Here is a 17,156-nt window from a genome sequence, read left to right on the forward strand (position 1 = left end):
GTGCCACAGCCCAATACTCCAACTCAGAACATGGAATCGCACCCTGGTGTGGGCTGGAAGGAGCCCCAATGCCCACCCAGTGCCACCCCTGCCATGGCAGGGACACCTTCCCCTGTCCCAGGCTGCTCCAAGCCCCATCCTTGGGTTCTATGAGTTCTCTCCAGCCAAAACTGGAATGATTTCCATAACTTGCATAATTATCCCTGCAATTGCAGCCCGCGTTGGAGACGAGCTCTGCTCCTTCCCCACCTCGGCTTCTGCCGCCTCTCAAACGTGACGTGCCATTATATAATTTCAGCTGCTTCTTTATGTTGATTTATTACCCAATCCAGGAACAATATCAGTGCATCTTCTGATGTGATGGAAGCAATTATCCCACGGCTTCCATCCGCACCAGAGTCAAGTATATATAAATATATATCTATATACACATATATATGCATTTCATACATGCAGATGGAGCTCAACTGCTTATTTTAATTATAACTGCTGCTCACCAAATAAGCTGGAATGATTTAAGGCAATCTTAACCTTTAAGGAATAAATATTTATGCTTTGGAGCTCTTTGTGCTTATGAAGAGCAGTCTTTGCAATGGATGGCTTTGGAATACAAACACAGCCTGGATGGAGTTGAATGTCACGATGCAATATCAGCCTCTGCTCTGAACTGAACATAACCTGGGCTGGAATTACACCTGAGTGTGAACCCACACTCCGGCGCTTTATGATTAAATTCAGGCCAATTTTACTCTAAAACAATCCTGAGGAGGGGGAGGGAGGAGGAAAGTGTTGTTCCCTGTGAAGTTCTGGGTGCTTGCAGAGCCAGGCAGGCTGATGAGCCATCACTGCCTCTGGAGAACATCTGCCCATTCCTGGGATCCTTTCAGCCCCTTCCCAGCATCTTCCACACACAGCCACCCAAGGCACAGGGGAAGGAGGTGACAGGGACAAGTGGGCAGGGACAGGAGGAGGTGAGAGGGATGAGGTGAGTAGGGACAGGAGGAGGTGAGAGGGACAAGGTGAGAAGGGACAGGAGGAGGTGAGAGGGACAAGGTGAGAGGGACAGGAGGAGGTGAGAGGGACAAGTGGGCAGGGACAGGAGGAGGTGAGAGGGACAAGGTGAGAGGGACAGGAGGAGGTGAGAGGGACAAGGTGAGAGGGACAGGAGGAGGTGAGAGGGACAAGGTGGGCAGGGACAGGAGGAGGTGAGAGGGACAAGGTGGGCAGGGACAGGAGGAGGTGAGAGGGACAAGGTGGGCAGGGACAGGAGGAGGTGAGAGGGACAAGTGGGCAGGGACAGGAGGAGGTGAGAGGGATGAGGTGAGAGGGACAGGAGGAGGTGAGAGGGACAAGTGGGCAGGGAGAGGTGCCTGCCCCGTTCCCCAGCCCCTCCCTGGCCATGCTGGCACTGAGCTGCAGGCACTAAGGAGGCTGAGGTTCAGTGCTGGGCACTGCCCCAGCCCGTGGGATGTGAGGAGTGCCTGTAATTGCCAGCTCCGTGTGGGGAGCTCCAGGCAGCAGCTCCAGGAGCCAGCATGCCCTGCCTGGTGCTGCAGGGAAAGCACAGCTCCTCACAACCAGCAGTGCCAGCATTTCCCACTGAACTCACTCCTGCTGCCTCTCCAGGGCCCCCACGGGAGCTGGGCTTGAGCTGAGAGGAGGAAGCAGGGCAGAGCTCAGAGTGCTGTCAGAGAGGAGAAGAACCTTGAGCACTGTGTGATGAGGGTGAGACATCAGCACAGAGCCCCTTGCCCGAGGTGAGGCAGCCCCACAGAGGAACCCAGCCTGGTGTGGTGAGGGGTGTTCCAGGCACAGGAGAGCAGAGGAGAGCGGGATGCAGAGAGGGGAATGAGGATAAATCCATATCTCATCCAATTCTGGCACTACTGGGACCTGGGAGGAAACGCCACCCCCAAGGTGGGGGACAGCAGCACCAGCTGGGGTCAGGAAATCCCACAGTCACTACAGCTGCAAAGGACCTTCAAGACCATCAAGTCCAGCCAGCATCACCACCATGGTCACCATTAAACCATGTGCCCAAGTGCCACATCCACTCTGAAATCCCTTCAGAGATGGAGATTCCACCCTCCCTGTTCCAGTCCTTTACAACCCTTCCATGAAAAACCTCCCTTAATTTCTGATCTGAACTGCCCTGCTGTGCCTGGCCTGCCCCTTGAGAGGAGTCCCCAGCTCACCCTGGTGTAACCCCTGTCCCCAGGCACAGGGAGGAGGGGTTTGGGACATCCTGGGACATGACCAGGCAGTCAGGAGCAGTGAAATCAGCAATTGCAGCCTCTGTGTCTGACAGGCAGGCCCAGAAATGCACCCAGTCATTTTTATTAGTGCTGCTGTCACCTCCTGACCCCAGAAGGTTCTGGAGATCAGGGCCCAGGGACTTGCTTCATTTAGAAGCACAGTCCATCCTGATGAGGTAATTTGGGGCAGTCCTGCCTATCTGCAAAGCACAAGAGAATACTTTTTCCTTGAAAAAAAAGGAAGAACTGAGCAGTAATTTTAAAAAAAATCTACTTTTTCCCAAGCAGACAGCATTCTTCAGCTCCATGCAGCCCCTCAGCTCTGCTCCCCCTTCCCCTCAAGGACACACCACACTCCTCCTCAAGGCAGCTCCTGTTGGGAAAACACGAGGCTGCCCAGGAGCCACCTCGGAGAAATTTTCCTTCCTTCCTCTGTTCCTTTGTAAGGCCCAGACACGTTCATTAAAACATTCAGCACTTTGTGAATGTGATTACGCCCTTCCCTGTGCCTCAGACCTGGGAACGTGTGGTGCTTTCTGAGCAGCAGCAGCCCTTGGCTGCCTGCACAGGCACAGGGCTGCTGGGGAGAACATCCCAGCACAGCTGGCACAGCTGGCACAGCTGCTGCAGGGCTCAGCACAGCTGCCCTGCCCCACTGCCACCCCAGGCTCAGCCCCAGGGTGAGCTGGAGCTCAGCTGGTGCTCCCTGAGTGATGGAGAGAGCCCCCAGCAGCGCTTTGGGAGCCCAAACACACCCAAATGGGGCTGGGAACGGCCACCCCTGCTGCCCATTGTGCTGGGACAGGGGCACTGGGCATGGATGGGCACAGCTCTGACCCCTCAGTGCCAGCTGGGAACAGGAACAGCAAAGCCAGCAGCGAGGGGCACCCAGGGCTGGGCTGGGAGGGAGGGACACACCAGGCACACACAGCACTTACACCACAGAACCCCAGAGTGCCAGGCTGCCTGGGCTGGAGGGACCCTGAACCCCACCCAGTGCCACCCAGGGACACCTCCCAGTGTCCAACCTGGCCTGAGGAGTCCCCATACAGCCCAGGGGACACTTCCATCAGCAGGAGGAAAAAGGAGGAGAATTTTACAAATCAGACCTTTCTGCTCTCCTACCCAATAAGAACCAACCCCGAAATCAGCATCGCTGGCTTGGGCAGAATGACCCAACTGCTTTGCTCTCCTTCATCCAGCTCTCCTGTGCTTTGTGTTTGTTTGGGTTTTCCCATTTTCAAATTGAAAAAAGGATACAGAAATTTCTGCTGAAGAGCTCCTTTTCTGCTGCTCTGGAAAGTGACAAAAAGAATCCCCTCCTGAGCTGGGGTGGAGCACGGGAGAATGACAAGGAGCTGGAAGGTGAGGGGTGGCAGCAGCAGGGATGCTCGTCCCTGGCAAGGCAGAGCAGGGATGGCACAGCCTGCCACTGGCACAGGGGACTCGAGGCCATCACAGGGACTGGGAGAAGCAGGATTTTGGCACAGAAATGCTCTGGGTTTTTTAAATTTAAAATTGATGGTGTAGAAGCCAAGTCACCCCACTGGATTCCATCAGATGAATAAATTGCCCTGGAAGGAGGTCAGAAAATTAGTGAAGGGTCTTCTGTCTTTGGTGAAATGAAAAATAAAAGCATGAGGCACAGAAGTACAGCTGGAGAGAGATTTATGCCCAGATAAATCAGTGTGCAGCTGAACACAAATACGGAGAGACATCACTGGTCTGCTCCGGGGGACACTTCCCACCCTGGCAGTGCCCAGGGCCAGGCTGGGCAGGGCTGGAGCAGCCTGGGACAGTGGGAGGTGTCCCTGCCATGGCAGGGGTGGGATTTAAGGCCATCCCAACCCATTCCATGACTGGATCTCCAGCAGATCCCAACCGCTGCTGGCCCCCAGCCCCCCCCCCCAGCAGAGCAGGAGCTGCACTTTTGTTTCTGCAGGGTCATTTGGAGCTTTCATTTCAATATGCATTGCCATAACCACTTCAGGAACTGGTGAATGCTGGAGTAAATTGCTTATTGGAGCGGGAAGGGAAGAAAGTCAGCAAGAATTCCTGAAAATCTGCAGAGTCAGGCCTAAGTGGCAATGAGCACTTTCTGCAGTGAGCTGTGCTGGGGAACATTTCCCTCTCCAATTTCTCCTCCTTTAACAACCTGGTTTTTTGCAATTTCTACCAAATGAGCAGTGAAATGAGGGAAGGCACAGAGCCTTCAAAAGCAAAGTGAAATCAAAACAAATCACCACCCCCCCCCACCCCCCCAAAGGCTGGAGTGTCACATTCAGCCATTTCTTACAGTCCTGTCCTGTCCTATTGGTGTTTGAAATACCTCCTGTAAAAATCAGCCACAGAAACACTCCTCCCTGAGAGAGGGGGATGTTGCAGGGGGTGGAACAGGATGACCTTTGAAGAGCCCCTCAAAAACAAATTATTCCATGATTCCATGAGAGCAACAGCACCAGCAGAGCCCACAGCCCAAACCTGCTGGGTTCAGGGGCATGAAATATCCCCCAAAGCCCTGTGAAGGGTCCTGCTCCTCCCTGCCAGGGATAATCCCAGGAAGCCACAGCTCTGCTCCCCCTTCAAAGCCCTGCTGCAGCACTTGAGACACCTGGCTGGGGAGTCCCAGTTTAAAAATTCCTTACAGGAATCATTTCAGACTGGGCCTATCATCCCCCTGTCTTCTGTTTTGGGGGGAATGGCTGTTCATGCCCCTGTGCCCATCCCAACAAAGCCCTTGCCCAGCCCTGACCTCCTCTGGTGCTGCCCTTTGATCCCAGGCAGGAATTCCCCACTTTGTGCCAAATCCCAACATTGGCTTTAACTGGAAAAAAAGAATTTCAAACTGAAACAAGAAGTCTGTGAGCAGCAGAAGCTAAGAGAAAGCATTTCCCAACTTTTAATGAGATTTCTCATCACAGGAGCTGTAAGAGCAGGACTCACCATGACGGAATTGAACCCGACACATTTAATAACAAAAAGAGCAGGATTATTAAACCCCATTCAAGCCTTGCTTAGAAAAGCAAATGATGCAAATCCTCACAGGCTCAGCTCTTGTCCCTGGGTGACTGCTGAGCTGAGCCCTGCTCCAGACCCTGCTGGGCGCAGATCCTCAGCTTCAGGCTGCAAATACAGCTCCTGCTGGAGGCTTCCTCTGCCTACTCCTATTCTGGAAGAGGAACAGTCAGGGAGTGTTTGGGCAAGGCTCTCAGGCATGGGGCACTGCTGGCTGCCTGTGCCAGGCCAGGAGCTGGGCTGGGCCCTTCTGGGTCTCCTCCAGCTCAGGATGTGCTGTGATCCCAGGATGAAACTCACCTTTTCTCACTTATTTCTAACTACCCTGATATGGAGCTGAAGTGTGAGACCTTCCTGCTCTGGGTGCCCAGGGAAAGCAGAGCCCCAGGGACGGCTTCTCCTTGAGCTTGCTTTGTGCCAAGAGGGACTGAAGAGCACAAGGCACCAGAATTTATACTGAGAAGCACAAACCATTCCTTTAGGGACACTTCTGGCTTTATGTGGAATTATGACAAGGTGCTCTGAGTTACGGAGCTGCTCTGGCAAGGTGGGAATGGCACTCCTGCAAAGGGATCCATCACTTCCCAGGACAAACCAGTTATCACCATTTATCTGTCTCACATCTGCTGCTCCTCTTGCATCAACGCCTCTCTAGCGAGCATCCCCCTGAATTTCAAAATTCTGCACTGAGATTGAGGCATCGAGCTGGCTTTACTCATTAAAAAGACATCTTGGCAGAACTGTGCCCAAAAATGAGACAAATCTCTTCTCTCCCCTTGAGAGACCCCATTCCCAAGTGACAGTGACAGTGACATTTTACACACTGTGAACCAGTACTGAAACAAAAACCACTGAAACCTTCCCCTCTGAACTGAGCTGGAGAGAAAAGAAAGAAAGGAAGAGGGAAAATGGTGGAAAGTCTCCAGCAGGGAGAATCCTCCTCGGCAGGACAGAGCCCCTCAGGTCCCCGAGGTGCCACCGGGAGTGGGGAGAGCCTGGACATCCCTGGGTCTGCAGGCTGGCACCAGGGGTCAAACCACAGTCCCTGCCTCCCTCCCTGGGTCATCTCCACACACGGGACGAGATCACCACCAGGCAATCATTGATTAAACAATTAATTAATTCCCTGGGAACCCTGCAGAGGAGACATTCACCATGGCAGTGGCTCCCCTAAGCCACAGGTCAGTGAGCTCTGTCCTTCCCAAGCCTCTGCACCTCCCAAAGCCCAGCAGCCCCAGGAGCTGCTCCTCTGGACAGCAAACCCTGAGGGAATCCAGAGGCCAGAACCCAAAGCCTGAGGGAATCCAGAGACCAGAACCCAAAGCCTGAGGGAATCCAGAGGCCAGAACCCAAAGCCTGAGGGAATCCAGAGGCCAGAACCCAAAGCCTGAGGGAATCCAGAGGCCAGAACCCAAAGCCTGAGGGAATCCAGAGGCCAGAACCCAGAGCTGCTCTTCTCCAGCCCCTCCCTCTGCAAAGAGTGCTCCTGCCAGGCAGGGGCAGCCAGGAGCTGGATCTGGGATTGTGCACAGGCAGGGAGAGCCTCCCTCCCTCCCTCCAGGCAGGAGAGTGCCCCAGGCTGCCCTGGCTGTGGGGCTTGCAGAGCCCATGGAATTCCACCATCCCCTGGACTGGCCACCCCCATGAGCACGAGGTGAAGCCAAGCCAAGCTCTGCTGGTCACTGGGGGAAAAAACCCAGGATTGTTTATCCTGCAGCCTCAGAACTCTGATTTTCTCCTGGGCTTTGTTTTAAATCCTGTGGGATCACGCAATATCCTGAGCTGGGACCCAAGGATCATCCAGTCCAGCTCCTGTCCCTGCACAGATACCCCAAAATCCCACCTGGGAATCCCTGGCAGTGCTGTCCAAAGGCTTCTGGAGCTCAAGAGTGTAAAACTGCTCTTGAGATCTGAGATCTGCCCAGGCCCGCTGGCTCCTGCTGCATTACACAGCTTGATGGAGCCTCCAAACTGGGGAAAAAAGCTTGATTGGATTTTTGGGCAGTTTCTGAGCGCAGCAGCTCCTGACCCGGGTGACCTCCCTGCCCTCCCGGCAGGGCAGGTGGCAGCCAGCCCGGATCAAAGACTCCTCCTGAATTATTCATGGAGCCATCAGTGAATCAGAAATCAGAAAATTGGAAAATAAGGCTGGAGGTGCCCAAAGGCACAGCAGGGATTTGTGCTGAGTGTGGCTGGAGGGACTGGGGGTCTCCTGGGCTGTGACAGAGCTTCTCCAAGCCCAGAGAGGGGAGGTGGGACCACCCTGCAGCCGAGGGAGCCTCTGCCCACAGCAGGAGAAAAGGGGGGAGGGGGGTGATGAGGGTGGTGATGGTGATGATCACCCCAAAGCCTTCATCTCCCACAGCCCTTCTCATTGCTCTGCCCAGTCCCATTTCCCAGACTTTCATGATTCTTTTCCAGCCTCAGATGAACTCCAGCAGCAAATTTCCTTCTCCTCTCTGGACAGGATGTAATTGTGAGAGAACACACTGAATTATGCAGCATCAGACCCCCAGAACCTCCCCTTGCTCCTGTCATAGCACAGTAATTATTTCTGCATGAACCAGTCCTTTGTGTTTTGGAGTGAAATCTTCAAGCACTCATTTCTGGGAGGCTTTGAGTCAGAAATTAGATTTGGAATTTTGAACCCAGCCAGGCAGAAACCAGGAATGTGACCCTTGTGCTCCATTTTTTTGGTGGTTTCTGAGTCAGGTTTAAGGTCCCAGGTTCTTGACACCACAGAGGGAACTCAGTATGGAGCAGGGGCTGGCAGGAGGGATTTTCTGAGGATGACAGAATGCCAGCCTGGTTTGTGCTGGAAGGACATTAAAGCCCATCCCATGCCACCCCTGCCAAGGGCAGGGACCCTCCCACTATCCGCAAATCCTTCTCCTTTTCCCCTTCCACCATCCCCACGTCCTGCATGTGCCAACAGAGCTGCAAGTGCAATAAAATCCACGAAACTCCATTTAGTACCCTGGGGAAGCTCCTGTGGCACACTTAAAATTGGGAAATGTAATTAAGTTCCCTTATTTATATTCTGGCCAAGAAGGAAGATTCATTTTACCTCATTTCATTTCTTTGCACTTTAGTGGGGCCTGACTGAGGAACAGGGGAGCCACCCAGGAAACATCCAGAGCTCCAAAGCAAAGCTGGGAACAAACACCAGGAAAATCCCTGTGCATTTGGTTCCCACCATCCAGGGGGCTGAACAGGAATGGCTGTTTGATTGGAGGAGGAATAAGAATAAGAATAAGAATAAGAATAAGAATAAGAATAAGAATAAGAATAAGAATACAAACCCTGAGCTCTCAGCCTCACAGACCCCCCATCTCATGCCATGGTGCCCTGGAATTTCTATTCCCTCATAATAAGCTCCCAGTCAGGGATTTCTATATTAATTTTAGTTTCCAAGATGAAGTGCAGCAGCAATTTGAATGATTCACAGGATGGTTTGTGGCACAGGGTTTGCTCAGCTCTCAGTCCCACTGGACAGAATGTCTGGAGAATTCCAGGGTCCCCTCCTGTTCCAGGGAATGCTGAGATTATCCCCTTGCCCAACACACCACGCTGAGAATTGCACCCTGCAGATGCAAATCCTAAAAGTGGAGATTAATCCACTGGGCTTGTGGAATTTCCTCCTCCATCAGGTTTAGTTTTGCACTGAGTTTACCCCACATCCAGCCCTGGTTCAGGCCAAGCATTGGGAATATATTGGTTGAAATCCACTCCGTGACTTCGTTTTACAGCACCAAAACCAGCCCCCAAATAGCTGAATAATAAAGTTGAACACATAAAAAATAATGTCTAAAAAATGCCTTTTTTCCTCACTAATAAGCAAGACAAAAGCCCACGAAGCAACACCACTGCCATCTTTTACAAGGGCCTCAGCAGGATTTGCTGCCTTGTTCCCCTCTCCAAGTCCCCCAGCATTCCTGCTGGGCACCCCCAAGCAGCACAAAAGCTGGGCCTGAACAGCCCCTGGGAACTCTTTTGCATCCCTGCACCATTCCACCGAGCCTTGGCCACACCTGCAGAGCTCCTAATGCTGTAATTGCATAAATAAATTTCAGGACACAGCAGCAGCCACTACAACAAGGTGTTCCCTCAGCTCTGATTTAAAACTCACGGGATTCTCACAGGAATTCTCATCCATTCATCTTCTTCCGGACAGGGACAAGCAAGGGCTCCTCGTGGAACGATCCCATTATCCTTCCAAGGCTTGTTCCTTTCTTTCACTCAGTTTGGGTTTTCCTTCTAAGACTTCTGTTCCATTTACAAGAAATATACCCGGTTTAGTGAGGGCTTTTTAAGCTACACAAATCTCAGTTAATTTGAGCCTGTAACAGAAAGAAAAAGAGCCCAGGCTCCTGAGAGGGACCCAGGGAAAAGGACAAACTCCTGTGTCACTGGGACCCCCGAGCCCCAGAGTGCTGCCAGCCCCTGCCTCACCTGGCTGGGGAAAGCCCACCTGGCAGGGCTCTGAGCAGAGCAACTGCTGCTCCTGGGAGTGAAACCTGACTGAAGCACTGCCCAGCACTGCACTTCCCTCAGCAAAACCCAGCTCAGTGCTTTAACAAGCAGTTACAGACACAGTAAATTAACTCTGACTTCCATGACATTTACCAAGAGCTGGGCACGACTGAGAGGATTTGGGTTGTTTGTCTTTTGTAACTGCCACTGCAGTATTGATATTTTTCCTTTTGTCAATACCTTGCTATCACATCCCAGGCACTGAGAGCCTCTCCTGAAGCACACCATGGGAGCAGTTGCTTAACCATGAGCCTGGCCTAAGCAGGACTGAGGTGTGCCTGACCCTCAGGTCCTGCCCCTGCTCCCCAGACATCCCAAAGCCTTGGGAATCCCTGTTGGTACCAAGTGCACTGTGATCCACAAACCCAGTCAGGCCCACCATGGACTTGCACCAAGAAACTCCCCATGACTGGCTTGGGATGGTGCAAAAATGTGCAATACCACAGAGCTGTGCCTGACCTCACCCTGCCCAGCCTCCTCCTGCACTTTGCCTTGGTAACCCAAACAAGCTGAATTTTCACACTGAGAGCCATCCCCCCATTATCACAGGTCCTGGGTGGGCAGCTCCAGCTCCCAGCAGGGACTCACTGTGCAGGGAGGAGGGAACTGGTACCATTTCAGTGGGCTCTGGGCATTATCTGAGCCCCTGTACCAGCTCACCTTCCCTCTGGTGTGCCAACACAGACAGGGAAGCAAAACGTGATTTTGTGCTGAGCGTTAGGCCAGGCAGGAAGTTATCACTTTAATAACTATAAACATTCATTTGCTTGCTTCGTTAGCCAGCATTAGAGCTGGGCACAGCATTTACAGCCGGCTCCTTTGAGCCACCCAGCACTCCCAGGCAGCCTGTGCCAGTGCCAGGCACGGGGCACACCCAGCAAGGCCAGGGGAGGCTTCCCCAGGAGGGGAGCACCACATTCCTGCCTGGAACTTTGGCTGTTCTCCCAAAATCGTTCATTGGTGCTCACCTGATGCCGTGGAATTCCTCTGCAGGGGAGGCTGGGCTAAGGTGAAGTGAGAAGTGCATCAGGAGAATTCCCACAGAGAGGATCCCAAAGGGTGAGGGTGAGCCCAGCAGAGACCCAGCTGCAGAGCCAGCAGGAGCCACCCCTGGCCAGAGCTGCAGGGGCTTCCCAGGCTTTGACTCACTGGATTGCAGCTGTTAATCGTCTCATTAACACAAGGAAGAAAGGAAGGAAGGAGTGTGCACAGAGGTTGGACACAGGGCTCAGCCCAGCCCTCCCAGTAAGGAGCTGCCAGGGAAGAGGTTGGCCAGGAAACATCAGGGGAAATGCTGGACCATCAGGGCCAGGTTGGACACGGGCTGGGAGCACCTGGGACAGGGGAAGGTGTCCCTGCCATGGCAGGGGTGGCACTGGGTGGGCTCTGAGGTCCCTCCAAACCAGCCCATCCTGGGCTCCTGTGATGCCCTGGGGACCTTAGGCTGAGCTCAAGGGCTCGGTGGGACTAACCCCACTGCCTTTCCCAGCCCCTAATCCCTGCCAGGCCCTGTGGCCACGCTGGGACAGTCCGTGCCTCTGCTGGGAGGAGCAGCAGGTCCCTCCCCAGCCCATCAGCCAGCTCTGAGTGTGCTCCGAGCCTGGCTCAGTCAGCAGCCCTGCTGAGGAGGGACTGACAGACACGGACAGAGCTCGGGCACAGAGCTGGCACCAAGAGCTGCCCTTGGCACACGGCATTAAGGTGCTGAGAGGAAAAGGCTCAGTCACTTCCCAGCTGCTCCGTGGCAGCCTAAACCGCCACATTTAAACCCTTAAATAATGCTGAGAGCCAGGGAACAGGTGGCAAATGGATTCCATGGCAGATGGTGCCTTTTTTAATATTTGTGCTCACTGCTAATTTACAGAGTCCGTAAGCACAGACTCATCTCGTACCTTCTTCACTGCTGCCATTAAAAACCCGCGTGTGAGGAAAATAAACACCCACTTCTTTATGCAGGAGCTGCAGAGGGGTATTAGAGATTACCAGACACCCCATTCCTTAATTACTGCAGGTAAGTGCTGGTGCTTGCAAATTTAATGCATTTAGGGTTTCTTTGAGCCAGATTTCAGAGCCCTGTGTGGCAGTGCTGGGAAATGCAGTTTCCTCCCCCAGCAGGGCCCAGGAAGATGCAGCACAGTGAGGAGCTGCATCTCCACAAGCTCCTGTTTAGTCTTTATGTTAAACCTGGCACAAAATCCACACTCACAGCCAGGCTGCCATGAAATATTTAAGGGAACATTTGCCTGGGAGATGCACGAGCAGCACCACCAGTAGATGCAAAATGAAGAAAGGAAATAAAAGCAATACTAACCCAAAATGGGGCTGCAATTGCATTGCTGGAACCCTCTCTGTTCACCTCGCTGGTGTGGGAGCAGAGAGCACAGCAATGGGGGGCCAAGGCCCCTCTCACTGCACAGAGCCTGAGCTGGAGCCTCTCCAGCCACAGATCACTCTATGGACAGGTTCCTCAAGCTTCAATATTTTATTCCATATAAAACAGCATTTTATGTTGCTATTAAACCCAGGACTTTTATGCTGCTTCTCTCCCACACGTTTATTTCATCATTACAAGTTTTTCTAGGCTCAGCACAGTGACAAAACAATCCCCAAGAGCACCACTGGCTGCAGAGCCAAGGCACAGCAACCTGCAGCAGCCAGCACCTCCCAGCCCTGTGTGCTCAGCCCCATTCCCAGGGATCCAGCTGGGATCCTTCACAGCCTCCTGCAGGAAAAGGCTGCATATGCCTTTAAATTCCCCAAATATCCTCTGCTCTTTCATAGCTTTGCTTATGATTTTCATTCCCAAAATGTAAAATAAATTGTATTGAAAGTGAATTTTTAAAAATGACCACACTGCATTGTGCACACTCGCAGTTCCCCCAAATTCCTGGCGATTTGTTTTGAGGGAATTCCAAGGAATTTCCTCTGTGAGGATGGAAAAGCAGCAGAGCCTAGATCCCCATCTGCCCTGTGCCCTTCCTAAACCTCCCACCTTGTGCTAACACCATGCTATTAATTCCCAAAGCTATTAATTAAGCTGCCAGGAATTAGCTGCAAGGCTGCAAAACTAACCACAATCAAAGGTCTAAAAAATAAATATTCACTCCTAAGACTATTGATCAAATTGAGGAAATCCCTGTGATTGCAGACACAGGACCACACAAGGCAGGAACAGGACACTGCTCTCCAATAGAATGAATTAACAGGGGATAATCAATTAACTGGGCTAACCACACACACAATGTTCAGCCTTCCAGGCACCAATAAACATGGAGATTGAAGTTGGAAATAATGTCATTTTGGGGGTTTTAAGTTCATTGCTACTGCATGCCCGTGGCCTTTCATAAGCTTTAGACAAGGGCAATATGGGAAAGTCATTAACCCCAGGGTCACAGGTCACTAACCCCAGGGTCACAGGTCATTAGCCCCAGGGTCACAGGTCACTAACCCCAGGGTCACAGGTCACTAACCCCAGGGTCACAGGTCACTAACCCCAGGGTCACTTTTTAGGTGCCACGTGGATCAGGACAAATGCAGCCTGTGCCCATCCCCACCCTGTGCCAGCCCTGAGTGCCACCTCCAGGGGACACCTGCAGGGACGGGCACTGCAGCCCTCCCTGGGCAGTGCCAGGGCCTGAGCCCCCTTTCCATGGGGAAATTCCTGCTGTGCCCACCCTGAGCTGCCCTGGCCCAGCCTGGGGCCGTTCCCTCTGCTCCTGTCCCTGTTCCCTGGAGCACAGCCCGACCCCCCGGCTGTCCCCTTCTGCCAGGAGCTGTGCAGAGCCACAAGGGCCTCCTGAGCCCCCTTTTCCTGCACGTCCCCTCCTCTGGGCCCGTTTGCTGCTCCCAGCCCTGGTCCCACAGCCCTGGCAGGGAGGGAATCCCTGGGATCCATCCCTCAATAAAGCTCTCCACCAACACCAAACCAGAGTTGCACCTTCTGCAGAATTCACTCCCTGTGCCTTGCTGCGCTGCACCTCAATTACCAAAAAGATGGAAGATGCACCCTCATTTACATTTTTCACTTAATTGGCAGATAACTGTTCTAAAAATAGCCCCAGGTACCCCAGATGCAGTTCCAAACATTGTCCTAAAGGCTCCCGACCACCAGGCCTGCCCAGCCAGGCAGGGATGCCCCCTCAGCGGCCACCTTCAGGAAGGTTCCACCCAGCACCCAGAAAAGAGCCAAGAAAGGTTCCACTCAGCACCCAGAAAAGAGCCAAGAAAGGTTCCACTCAGCACCCAGAACAGAGCCAAGAAAGGTTCCACTCAGCACCCAGAACAGAGCCAAGAAAGGTTCCACTCAGCACCCAGAACAGAGCCAAGAAAGGTTCCACTCAGCACCCAGAACAGAGCCATTTCTGCAGGCACCAGCCATACCTCAGCTCTGGGAAGGGACCCAGGCTGAGCTCTCCCAGCACGTTTGTCACTAAAAACACCCAGACAATCTGCTGGGGACTTCACCCAGTGCTGTCCCACAGTGTGCAGACAACTCGTGAGGGCCTGTTTCAGGTGAGAACATGAATGTTCCAGCTGAGGACGTGAACGTTCCAGCTGAGAAGGTGAACGTTCCAGTTCAGCTGTGTTCACACCACCAGAACCTGAGGGTGGGCTGGGGGCTCAGAGGTTTGCCCACAGAACCCCCTCAGGTGAGAGAGGAACCGGCCCAGCTGTCCCTAAATGTCCCAGGGACACATCCATGACAAACATCCCGGAGCCCTGAGCCCACTCCTGACACCCAGCCCCGAGCACGCTCCAAAGGGCTCCAGAATCCCCAATTTTTACCCTGGCAGTGCCACCCGTGCCCAGCACTCACCCCCACCCGCACGCCCCCCGCGCTGCCCACACCGCCCCGGCCCACGGGGACCTTACCTGGGAAGGGCGAGGCCAGGAGCGGCACTTTGATGGGGGACAGGGCCAGCAGCTGGCAGGGCTGCAGGCCCGGGCCCGGCGCGGCCTGCGGGGCCTCGGGCTCCAGGGCCACCAGCGCCAGGCTCTGCGCGCCAGCCACGGCTTTAAGGCTGCTCTGGCACCCACCTGCGGAGAGAGAGAGCTGTGAGGGGGAGCTGAGGGGAGAGCAGCGGGGCTGGGGACGCTGCTGTGCTCTGCACTCTGGATTTGGACGCTGCATGGACGAGATGGAGCACGCCCCGCCTGGCCCTGTGTGCCCCCTCAGGGAGACACCGGGGGCTGAGCAGGTGGGACTGGAATAAATCTGTTTGTTGTGTTCAGCTCTGGCCTCCAGAGCTCAGGAACCACAGAATCATTTACAGTGGAAATGACCTGCAGGGCCATCAAGTCTAAATCCTGACCAGCCCCCACCTTGTCCCCAGCCCAGAGCTCTGAGTGCCACCTCCAGGGGACGCCTGCAGGGACAGGCACTGCAACCCTCCCTGGGCAGTGCCAGGGCCTGAGCCCCCTTTCCATGGGGAAATTCCTGCTGTGCCCACCCTGAGCTGCCCTGGCCCAGCCTGGGGCCGTTCCCTCTGCTCCTGTCCCTGTTCCCTGGAGCAGTGACAAAGGAAGAAAGTCAAGGAGCTGCTGGAGAGGGTCCGGCGGAGGCCACAGAGGTCATTTTGGGACTGGAGCATCTCTGAGATGAGGAGAGACTGTGGGAGCTGGGCCTGGTCAGGCTGGAGAAGGGAAGGCTGAGAGGGGACCCCACCAAGCCCTACAAATCTCCCCAGGGGCTGTCAGAGGCCGGTGCCAGGACAAGGAGCACTGGCCAGGAGCTGAACCACAGCAAGTTCCACCCCAACGTGGGGAAGAACTTCTTTCCCTGGAGGGGCAGAGCCCTGGAGCAGCCGCCCAGGGAGGGGCTGGGGTCTCCCTCTGCAGAGCCATTGCAAACCCTGCTGGACACGTTCCTGTGGCCCTGCTGCAGGTGTCCCTGCCTGGGCAGGGTTGGGCTGCGTGATCCCAGAGGTGCCCCGAGCCCGGCTGTGCTGTGCCTGAGACATTTCTGAGGGACCCCGAGCCCCTTTGCTAATGGTGATTCCAAAGCCCAGCTGGTGGCTGGAGCATTTTCTGCCATGAACCCCACAGATGTGAGCACATAACCCACAGGGACAAGGCAGCAGTGACTCACACACAAACTGTGCAGAGTTATTACATTTAAATGAAAAAACTTAATAAAAAAGTCAAATATTTGAACACAGGGAACACAATCATTCTCAACTTTCCAAAGCGTAACTGTCTGATGCCAAATCGGAATTTATTCCTTGCTATATTAGGCACCCACTGCTCCCTGGCCTGCCTGGCTGCTCTGCTGTGTCCTGCACACAAATCCCTGAGTTTGACAAGCTCTACATCTCGTCTCCTTCATCCCAAAAACTCTGCAGGACACTTCATGGAACCCCTGAGGCTGGAAAACCCCTCCCAGCCCAGGGAATCCCAGCTGTGCCCCATCCCCACCTTGTCCCCAGCCCAGAGCTCTGAGTGCCACCTCCAGGAATTCCCTGACACCTCCAGGGATGGGCACTCCCCCCCTCCCTGGGCAGCGCCTGCCAATGGAACCCAGGAATGTCCCAAATCAAAGCTCACACACCCTTTAGCCCCAGCACCATTCACTCCCCAGCCTGACAGTGGCAAGGAAGACCTTCAGAGCTCAATCTTAGCTAATTATGTTAAATAAACAAGAACAGGAGTGTAAAACTCTTGAGGAGCAGAGGAAATCTGACAAACAGCAGCTGTTCCTCCCTCCACCACAGCTCAGGATTCAAAAATTAAGCAATCATCAGCTTCTTGTGGCATCCAGCAAAGCTCAGCCCAGGTGCAAACCCTGCAGGCACTGGGACACAGCTGAGACTCCAGAAACTCCCAGCAGATCCCACAGCAGGCCTGCCCTCACCCTGAGGGTCCCTTCCCATGTGCATCCCAGGAGAACAGGGAATGGGAGGCTGTGGGGTGAGGGATGCAGCAGGAGAATCCCAGCAGGGACCTGGGGTGAGATCACAGCATCAGGGAATGGGTTGGGTTGGGAGGGACCCCAAATCCCACCCAGTGCCACCCCTGCCATGGCAGGGACACCTTCCCCTGTCCTAGTGCCACCCTGCCATGGCAGGGACCCCAAATCCCACCCAGTGCCCCCCTGCCATGGCAGGGACACCTTCCCCTGTCCCAGGTGCTCCAGCCCCAGTGTCCAGCCTGGCCTTGGGCACTGCCAGGGATGCAGGGGCAGCCCCAGCTGCTCTGGGCACCCTGTGCCAGGGCCAGACCCTGCCAGGGAACAATTCCCAATATCCCCAATCTCCCACCCATCCCTGCCCTCTGGCACTGGGAGCCATTCCCTGTGTGCTGTCCCTCCATCCCTGTCCCCAGTCCCTCTGCAGCTCTCCTGGAGCCCCTTCAGGC

The 17,156-nt window shown here is 54.2% G+C and overlaps 1 protein-coding gene across 1 annotated transcript in view; it reads right to left on the reverse strand.

Annotated features, from left to right (window-relative positions):
* Positions 1 to 17,156, reverse strand: part of TCERG1L (transcription elongation regulator 1 like) — a gene marked incomplete at both ends in the record, with an annotated part of 45,311 nt that overhangs the window by 18,712 nt on the left and 9,443 nt on the right. Inside the window, one exon of the mRNA XM_084210143.1 lies at positions 14,676 to 14,840. Coding sequence (XP_084066269.1) covers positions 14,676 to 14,840 — 165 coding nt within the window. The remainder of the gene's footprint in view (positions 1 to 14,675; positions 14,841 to 17,156) is intronic.

Source organism: Fringilla coelebs (assembly GCF_963513975.1).
Source record: "Fringilla coelebs genome assembly, chromosome: 8".
Taxonomy (NCBI): domain Eukaryota; kingdom Metazoa; phylum Chordata; class Aves; order Passeriformes; family Fringillidae; genus Fringilla; species Fringilla coelebs.